At 44.9% G+C, this 10,109-nt stretch overlaps 1 protein-coding gene across 1 annotated transcript in view; it reads right to left on the bottom strand.

Moving 5' to 3' along the window:
* Nucleotides 1-666: 666 nt before the first annotated feature.
* LOC311228736 (tripartite motif-containing protein 2-like) overlaps nt 667-10,109 on the bottom strand; it is a gene marked incomplete at both ends in the record, with an annotated part of 35,874 nt that continues 26,431 nt past the window's right edge. Inside the window, 5 exons of the mRNA XM_084314677.1 lie at nt 667-819; nt 2,536-2,676; nt 5,661-5,731; nt 5,864-6,050; nt 6,696-6,863. Of these exons, the coding sequence (XP_084170803.1) occupies nt 667-819; nt 2,536-2,676; nt 5,661-5,731; nt 5,864-6,050; nt 6,696-6,863 (720 nt within the window). The remainder of the gene's footprint in view (nt 820-2,535; nt 2,677-5,660; nt 5,732-5,863; nt 6,051-6,695; nt 6,864-10,109) is intronic.

Here is a 10,109-nt window from a genome sequence, read left to right as displayed (position 1 = left end):
GCCCCGAATTTGACAACATCCATCTATCCATTGTAATTATGCCAAGGCATCACAACCAATATGACAATGATATATTTTGTTGAAGATTCTCCTTGTAGTAGATTTGATCTCTCTGTTACTTTTTGAATCCAATGGTATCCACACAAGCATCCATCCATCTGCCCGTCTGTTTCCCCTGTCCCCCCACTGTCCCATTCACCCCTGTCACCCCACTGTCCCATTCACCCCTGTCCCCCCACCATTCACCCCTGTCCCCCCACTGTCCCATTCACCCCTGTCCCCCCACTGTCCCATTCACCCCTGCCTCCATCCCTCTACCATTTAGTAACTAGTATTCAAAGCAACAATGGCTTGTATCTGAAAAGATCCATCTCCTCTGTCCTTCCATCCGTCGATCGACCTGATTCCTGCATCCTTCATTTATCATCTCTTCGCCTATCCATCCATCCCCCAGTATCGTTGGTCCATTACCTCAACTTTGCAATTCGCTCCTCTACCCATCCCTCCATCGGCAGACATTCAAAAGACGGTGGAGTCCAGATCCAGAATTCCACTTTGTCCGTCCTTTGGTTACCCATCGCCCCGAATTTGACAATATCCATCTATCCATTTGTCCGTTTCCTCCATCCATCCACCCGTCCACTCGCCCCTCCATCCACCCCTCCCTCATTGCAGGTACCGGTAGACCTTGAAGCAGTGGTTGCCCGAGTCGGCCACCACCACATGGCCGTCTGAGGTGAGCGCCAGACCCTGAGGACCATAGAGAGGGTCCGCTGAGGTGTTGATGTAGGAGAGGAAGGAGCCGCTACCGTCAAACACCTGGAGGAGAGAGAGAGAGACAGAGAGAGAGACAGAGAGAGAGACAGAGAGAGAGAGACAGAGAGAGAGAGAGAGACAGAGAGAGACAGAGAGAGAAAGACAGAGAGAGAGACAGAGAGAGAGACAGAGAGAGAGAGAGAGACAGACAGAGAGAGAGAGACAGACAGAGAGAGAGAGACAGAGAGAGACAGAGAGAGAGAGAGACAGAGAGAGACAGAGAGACACACAGAGAGAGAGAGAGAGACAGACAGACAGACAGACAGACAGACAGACAGACAGACAGACAGACAGACAGACAGACAGACAGACAGACAGACAGACAGACAGACAGACAGACAGACAGACAGACAGACAGACAGACAGACAGACAGACAAAGCCGGGGGAAGAAGAAGAGTAAGTAATTTGAGATGTATTTCTGTTCACAATCTGTTCACAAGTCAGTCCATACTGGAGCAAAATTTGTAAAATATGTTGTGTTAAAGGGGTACTTCACCATAAAACAATGCTGATTTATTTTGCACATAATCTCACACACATCCAAATAGTTTTGCACACATTTATTAAGTTATTGAGCCAAACATAATGATAAGGTAGCAGTCCCTAAGTATTGCTATTTTTTCATCTACACTATTTCATGATGGAACACAAAGATTCTAAACATGTTTCACAATTATGCCACAACAATGTGGAACGCCCTACCCACAGCCGTAAAACATTTGAATCCCTACCCACCTTCAAAACCGCTCTCAAAGAGCACCTACGGGAGGCTGCAATTCGAAACTGGCTCCGGTAAATGTCCAAACCGCCCCCCACCCAACCCCCTCCAATGTACAGTTTCTTCCCCCTCAAATGTATATATTCTCTTTTAGAAACTCTGTCTGTAAATAAACAGTACTGTATATTTGTATATCTTGTATGTCATAAATGTCTGGATGTAATAGTACTGTATATCTGTATGTCATGTATGTCATAAATGGTATGATGAATTGAAAATGGGGGACCCTGATGTAAACAAGACGAAAGTCTTTCTCTGGTCTGCATCCCCTTAACAATTGTGTGTATTGAGCCGTACTGTATTGTACTCATTCGGCAATCTGTTAATCTGAGGGCCACGTATTGTCTTTGAGCCCCCACTTAACATATATGACTGAGAAGAAAAACGTAATGGCTTGTTAAATCACATGCTTTTAAAAATGTTTAATTTAACTAGGCAGCCAAGAAAAATCTGACTAGGATGTCTTATTTCAGTTTGTGAGACCCTAATGTATGTACACAAGCACTGAAAAAGTATTTCATAATAGGTTAAGGGCTGCAGTATTTATCTGAGTGAATGTAGGAGATGAATAAACATCTGCTATTACATCTTGAAAGAAAGAAAGAAAGAAAGAAAGAAAGAAAGAAAGAAAGAAAGAAAGAAAGAAAGAAAGAAAGAAAGAAAGAAAGAAAGAAAGAAAGAAAGAAAGAAAGAAAGAAAGAAAGAAAGAAAGAAAGAAAGAAAGAAAGAAGGGTCTAATCAAGATATCTACCACCCTCTAGTGATGAAACAATGAATGGCAAGCTGTAACCTGTCTCCATCTCTCCCTTCTCACCTCTATCCGTCCATCCCTCCATCCATCCCTCTCCACCCATCATCCATCCATTCATCCCTAACACTCCCATCCATCATTCCCTCTCTCTGCCCATATCTCTTAACCCAACCCATCCCTCCATCCTACCTGTATTCTACTGTTCCCCCAGTCGGCTACGATGATGTTCCCGTTAACATCCACGGCCACTCCGGTGGGAGCGTTGAACTGGCCGTTTCCCTCGCCGTTAGATCCAAACTTCAAAACCAGCTCTCCGTCTGGGGTGAACACCTGACCAGAGGAGATAGAGACCATGAAGACATCTTATATTGTAGTGTTGCCCAAGGGCGTAGGTTTGGTTTGAGGTGAAATGAAGTCAAGCAAGATTTTAACAAGTTTAAGGTAGAAACATAGGCAGTTGCAACTGGCCAAAGATTCTAGATAGTGGGTCGCTTTATTTAATAGGTGAAATAGATATGTAATGATCCACTGTCGGAGGCCTACTTTGACATAGTGGTTAGAAAGCCTCACCTTCACATAGTGGTTATAAAGCCTCACCTTCACATAGTGGTTATAAAGCATCACCTTGACAGAGTGGTTATAAAACCTCACCTTGACAGAGTGTTTCAAGTTTCAAGTTTCTTTAATAGTTGTCATACAGAAGTACAGAATACTTTCATACAAAATGCTTCTTACTGTTACGCTCCAGAGACTGTGCTAGACAAGATAGTATCAATAACATAGTATAGCATGTAATTTAGAAGAAGAAAAAGAGGTCACAGTGTTTGGTATAGACATATGTACAATGTTCTGAGTTACCATATAATATACAATACTATGCAGTGTACTAATGTACAGTACTATATAGTGCAAAGCAGAAATGGGATGAGGTACAATTTAGGTACAATTTACAGTAAGGTGTACGAGTTGTAGTGCAATCCTTCATCAATCCTTCATCAATAAATATAAAGTGTGGGGAGTGGGTGCTACAGTGTGTTTGTTTAAAGTGGGTGTGTGCTATAAGTGTGTGGAGTGGGTGCTACAGTGTGTTTGTTTAAAGTGAGTGTGTGCGTGTGGATGTGTGTGCTATGTGCGTTTGGTGGTTGTTGTTGTGTAGTGTTCATTGTTCGTTTAGCAGCCTGATGGCCTGGGGATAGAAGCTTCTTCTGAGTCTTTCGGTGCTCGCCTTGAGACTCCGGTATTGCTTGCCTGACCGCAGCAGTTCAAAGAGGCAGTTGTTCGGGTGACTGGAGTCTTTAATGATTCTCTTAGCCTTGCCCTTGCAACGCTTGTTGTAAATGTTCTGGAGGGTGGGGAGCCCCCCTCCAATTGTGCGTTCGGCTGAACGTGTCACTCTTTGGTTGGTTATAAAGCATCACCTTGACAGAGTGGTTATAAAGCCTCACCTTGACAGAGTGGTTATAAAGCCTCACCTTAACAGTGTTTATAAAGCCTCACCTTGACAGAGTGGTTATAAAGCCTAACATTAACATGACTTACTTGACTTAATCCTCTTTACCCCGTTGGGGGGCATAGGGCGTCCACCAGAGCTCTCCATCTCACTCTCTTCTGGGCCAGGGCCTTTGCTTCTTGCCAGCTCACTCCGATGTTCTTTAGGTCTTGGAGTGTGGAACGTCTCCAGGTGTTTCTCGGCCTACCGGCTTTCCTCTTCCCCTGCGGGTTGTAGTCCAAGGCCTGTCTAGTGATGTTGTTTGAGTCCTTCCTAAGGGTATGCCCTATTCAGTTCCACTTTCTCCTTTTGATAGTGGTAGCTATGCTGTCCTGGTTGGTTATCCTCCACAGCTCTTCATTTGGTGGTTTTGATGGGCCACCACAGCTTGAGGATGTAGTGCAGGCATTTGTTGACAAACACCTGGATCTTGCTTGTGAGGCCCTCTGTAGTCTTCCACGTTTCAGAGCCGTAGAGCTGGACAGTCTTCACATTGGTATTGAAGATCCGTAGCTTGGTGTTGTTGGAGAGTTGCTTGGACAACCAGATTGGCCTGAGTATCCTGAATGCTACCTGTGCTTTGCTGATGCGTGCCTCCATGTCCCTGTCTGCTCCTCCATCCCTGCTGATGTTACTCCCTAGGTAGGTGAAGTGCGCCACGTCTTCTATGGCCTCTCCCCTCAGTGTGATTGGATCATGTGTTTTCAGATTTAACCTCATGGTCTTGTTTTTTCCGGTGTTGATCTTGAGTCCAAGCTGGTCACTGTTAGTCTGTAACCTATCTGTCTTCTGTTGCATGTGTGTGTGGTTTTTAGAGACTAGCGCAAGGTCGTCTGCGAAATCCAGGTCCTCGAGCTGGGTAAACAAGGTCCACTGGATTCCTGTCCGTTGATTTTCAGTTGTTCTTCTCATGATCCAGTCATTGGCAATGACGAAAATCAAAGGAGAAAGAAGACAACCCTGTTGTCATGGCAAAGGTGTCTGACAGTTTGCCCTTGCAGATCACCCGGCCATTGAAATCCTGGTACATGTTCTTTATTAGGTTGATCTTAGAGGGTAGGCCATAGTGACCTAGGAGTTTCCAAAGCACTTCCCTATCTAGGCTGTCAAAGGCTTTTTCAAAGTCTACTAAATTCATGCACAGGGAGTTTTGCCACTCAACACACTGCTCGATAATAATTCTTAAAGTAGCAATATGGTCTGTGCATGACTTATCCTTCCTAAAACCTGCTTGCTCTTTCCTCAACTGACCGTCTACCGCTGCTTGTATCCTATCTAGGATAATCCTACAAAGAACCTTGCTAGGGACAGACAGGTGCATTATGCCTCTCCAGTTGTTGCATTCACTGAGGTTTCCTCTTTTTGGAATGGTGACCATTAAGCCCGTTTTCCATTCTATTGGGATTACCTCTGTATCCCAGATCTTGTTGAGGAGGTGGTATAGCACCTCTGTGGTCGCTTTGGGATCAGCTTTCAGAATATCAGGGGGTATGTTGTCAACTCCTGGTGCTTTCCCAGCCTTCATCTTTTTGATGGCTCTGGTTATTTCATCCTTAGATATCCTCCCACAGTTGACCTTCAAGGTTTCTGATGGTACACTGCTGATCTCTGATGTTATTTCTGGGGGAGGTCTATTTAGGAGTTCCTGGAAGTGTTCCCTCCAGCGGTCCAGCTGTTGGGCTTCCTGTGTGATGAGTTGTCCCTGTTTATTCTTCACTGGTTGGCTAATGGTTCTTCTAACATTAACATAGTGGTTATAAAGCATAACCTTGACAGAGTGGTTATAAAGCCTCACCTTGACTGAATGGTTATAAAGCCTTATTACCTTGACAGAGTGGTTGTGGAAGTCAGTCACGATGATCTCATTGTTGTTGTTGACTGCAGCAAAGTGGGGACCTGAGGACAGGGAGATTAGAGGCTATGGTTATGATTCTACACATTAAAATACAGATTCAAATAAACAATTTAGGGTGTAAAAAAGATGTGAATTAGAATTCACAGCAGCATGCACACAGCACACACATTTACCTGCAAACTGTTTGTCTCCGTTGCCACGGCTACCAAACTTGCCGACGAGCTTGCACTTGCCGACGAGCTTGCCGGTTGGCTGGAAGATGAAGACAGTGCACGCCTTGTTGTCCACAACGATCACGTGACCGTTGTGGTCCACAGTCACGCCCTTTGGCCCCATCAGCCTACCAGAGCCCAGCTTTGCCTGATGGACAGGACAAATACAGCCAATAGGAGGCCAGTTTAGACTGATTAGATGGTTCATATGTTTTAGAATATGGGATAAAATTTCATGTTTTACATATTCATATCCTTTTCAAACTAGAACGATTAAAATAGTATGGTAATTAACTAGGTAATTACTTTGTTGAATGTGGAACCAAACACAACTTTTACTCCCTCACAATTGTGCACAGTACAATGACCTTTATAAATGGGACCACAGAGCCATGTCAGTTCTGTCAAATAAAAACCTTCTGTCTCTGATTGCCCCGCTGGGGAGATCTGATTGTCTTTGGGGCTCTGATTGTTCTGGGGGCTCTGGGGGGCTCTGATTGTCCTGGGGATTGCACTGGGCGGCTCTGATTGTCCTTGTGGGCTCTGGGGGGCTCTGATTGTCCTGGGGATTGCACTGGGCGGCTCTGATTGTCCTTGTGGGCTCTGGGGGGCTCTGATTGTCCTGGGGGCTCTGGGGAGGCATGCACTGTATGATCAAAAGGTTCTGGGTTTGAATCTGACCCGCAGCATTTGGCTGCACTGGCTCCTTAATTCTACAGACACAGGGTTCTCATCTGACAGTGGCAACACAGAAAATAATCACTTTGCTCAAGGGCACGTCGGCAGCCCTTACCTTGAACTTGCCCTCACTGGAGAAGATGCTGACCCACTTGTTGTCATAGTCGGCTATGATGACGTCACCACTGGGGTGCACGGCCACGCCCGTTGGACGCTGCAGTTGCCCTGGAGACCGGCCCCGGATCCCGAAGCGGCTCTTAAACTCCCCCTCATTGGAGAAGATCTGGTTTCATAGAAAGAGGAGGTGTTGCTAATGTTGTAAAGGTGTGTGTGTGTTGTAATTGTAATATTGTGTTGCTAATATATATTGTGTATCTTTTCAACAGTTGTATACAACTTCCTTGAATCTGTGGAAAATGTTTCTTTTACAAAGAAACTAGTCGAAATTAAAGTATAATCATCTATTTCCAGCACCTCTTTCTTCCCTTGTATTGATCACATTGTTTTGGTGCATATACATGGAGCACACACGTCACATGTTAGTGTCCCCGTGAAACGGCTAGCAGAATGCTATTTGATTCAGCATATTTACACATTTCTTGTAATAACTGGAAACTAAGGAGGAACTTGTTTTTGCAGATATTGATTGGCATTTACAGTTACCAATAGCTCTGAATGTGCGTTACGATCCATGCGCTAGCAAGCTAACGTTGAACATTGGTTTAGTGTGTTGACTTGACACACAGATTGCAGCGACTGCTCTACCTCAAACTGGTTCTGACCACCACTGGCACCGTGGTTCTGCTTCATGCCGTCTTCAGTCTGACCTACAACGTCTAACCGTGCCCGCTCTACTTCAACCTGTTCTGGGTGGTTCTCCTGCCCCCCGGGGCAAATGGCCTTGAGCCATCTTCTTGTATCTCATCCTGTATACCAGCGCTTATAGTCATATGCCTCTTTGTTTTTAGTTCTATTTATTACTTTAATTTAATAATTTTCTTATATACCTTGATTCTATTGCTACTATTACAAGTATTTATTGCTCCTATGTCTGCCCATTGCGAACACGGGATCTCTCTAACCCCTGTCCTTGTCTCTCTTGTCCCGCCCTGTTGGGCCTGTCAAGGTGGTGTGATGGTCAAGGTGGTGTGATGGTCAAGGTGGTGTGATGGTCAAGGTGGTGTGATGGTCAAGGTGGTGTGATGGTCAAGGTGGTGTGATGGTCAAGGTGGTGTGATGGTCAAGGTGGTGTGATCCTCCCTGCACCGTCCTTGGTGTGGCTAACAGCATCGACAGAAGCGGCTATTCTTCCTCAAACCGGATCTGACTACCACAGGCGTGATGGATCCACTCTACATCGCCCTCAGTTTTCCTATGCCTTTTTTTTAATTAATTTCTTTTAGGTCTATTTATTTTAATGAAAAAAGGTGAGGCCTTATTATAAATCTTATTTACCTTAGATACTACTGCTACCGTGTATGTATATATATATGTGTTTCATATACATTCATACCAATTATTTGTCTGTTCTATTCTCCATCCATCTATCATCCATTGCAACACTATATTATCACCGACATCCAGTTGTCGTATCACCTTTGAACAGTCCATCTGATGTTTCTCTCCTCCTGTGGTGCTTTTCCCCCCCTATTGCTAGCTTACATTTTTTTTATCTATTTTTTCTCCCCCTATTTTTCCATATTTTTCTCCCATCCCAATTTAGTCGTTATGCCAATTCCCTTCCTGGTCGTTGCACGCTTTTGCCCCCTACTGTCAGCCTGGGGAGGGTGTAGATTGAATGATTGATTGATTGATTGATTGATTGAAAACTTTATTAACAGAATGCAGAATGGGTACAGTACAGTTACAGCTCAATACATACAATTGTTAAGGGGATGCAGACCAGAGAAAGACTTTCATCTTGTTTACATCAGGGTCCCCCATTTTCAATTCATCATAACATATATGACACACACGACATACAGATAGACTGCTACATCTATACATTTATGACATACCAGATTTGCAAATACAGTACTGTTTGTGATACAAAAAGTGTCCAGAAAAGAGTGTATATACATTTGACGTAGAAACTGTACGATGGAGGAGGTTGGGTAGGTGGGGTGGGGTTGGGTGGGTGGGTGGGGGTGGGGGTAACTGTACATTGGAGGTGGGGGTGGGTGGGGGACACTGTACACTGTACATTGGAATACTGACAAAGCCATACTTGGTCATTTACTGTACAGCTGGGTTAGGTTTACTGTACAGCTGGGTTAGGACATTTGTAAGGGCCAGTTTCGAATTGCAGTCTCCCGTAGGTGTTCTTTGAGAGTGTTTTTGAAAGTGGGTAGTGATTCACATTCCTTTACAGCTTTGGGTAGGGCGTTCCACATTGATGTGGTATAATTGCGAAACGTGTTTAGTCCCTTGTTTGAGCCGAATCTGGGTTTAACATGATTTGTGGAGCTCCCTCTCGTGTTGTGATCGTGGTATTCACTGACCTTTGGGAAGTATTTTGACATGTACATGGGTACCTTGGTCGTGTAGTGTATCTTGTAGACCAGGCCCATTGCAAGTTGCTGTACTCTGTCGTCTACTCTAAGCCATCCTAGGTTGTCAAAGTGGGCAGGGGTGAGGTGGGTTCTAGGAGTCAGGTCAAGCAGTAGTCTGACTAGTTTGTTTTGAGATGTTTGTCATTTGGTTTTTAGTGCCTTTGAGGTGCTTTGGTACCATGAGGTGCAAGCATAGTCGTAGTACCCTTGAATGAGTGCTCCTGCCAGAGTCTTCAGGGTATTCTTGTTTACCAGAGAGGAGATCCGGTACAAGAAACAAGTTTGTTGGTTGACTTTTTTTTATTACATTGGATGCCATTTTGTCACAGGAAAGATTAGCCTCTAGGATGGAACCCAGGTAGGTAATTTCATCTTTCCTTGTGATAATATTGTCACCCACTGTAACTGAGAAGCCGTCGGTCTTGCTGAGTTTGTTATTTGAACCGAAGAGAATGGACTCTGTTTTGCCCATGTGTAATGATAGTTTGTTATCGGTAGAACGGTGGTAGAACTACCACATGCCTTCTTCCGATACATGTGGAGTCAGCCAGCCGCTTCTTTTCACCTGACAGCGAGGACTCTCATTGGGGGAGTGTAGCGCGTGGGAGGATCACACTATCTCCCCCAGATCCCTTCCCTGCTGAACAGGCGCCCCAACCGACCAGTAGGAGTCGCCGTTTACAATGACCAGGAAACATACCCCACCGGCTTCCCACCCGCTAACACTGCCAATTGTGTTAGTAGGGACGACTGACCAAGCCGGAGGTACCGCTGACAGCTGGATTCGATCCCAGAGTCTATGCGGTGGTAGGCGAGCGCTTAGTCCGCTGCGCTACCCAGCCGCCCAACCCCCTATTGCTAGGTTTTTAGTGAGTCGTTCCTTATCTTCATTGGGGAAAGTCTGGGAGTGTTGCATATTTGGATTTTGTGGTTTTTGTTTTTGATCTATTGTGATGTTTCTTCTTGACTTGTATTCC

The sequence above is a fragment of the Notolepis coatsorum genome (assembly GCF_963971535.1).
Source record: "Notolepis coatsorum genome assembly, chromosome: 1".
Lineage (NCBI taxonomy): Eukaryota > Metazoa > Chordata > Actinopteri > Aulopiformes > Paralepididae > Notolepis > Notolepis coatsorum.
This window is presented reverse-complemented; position numbering and strand designations above follow the sequence as displayed.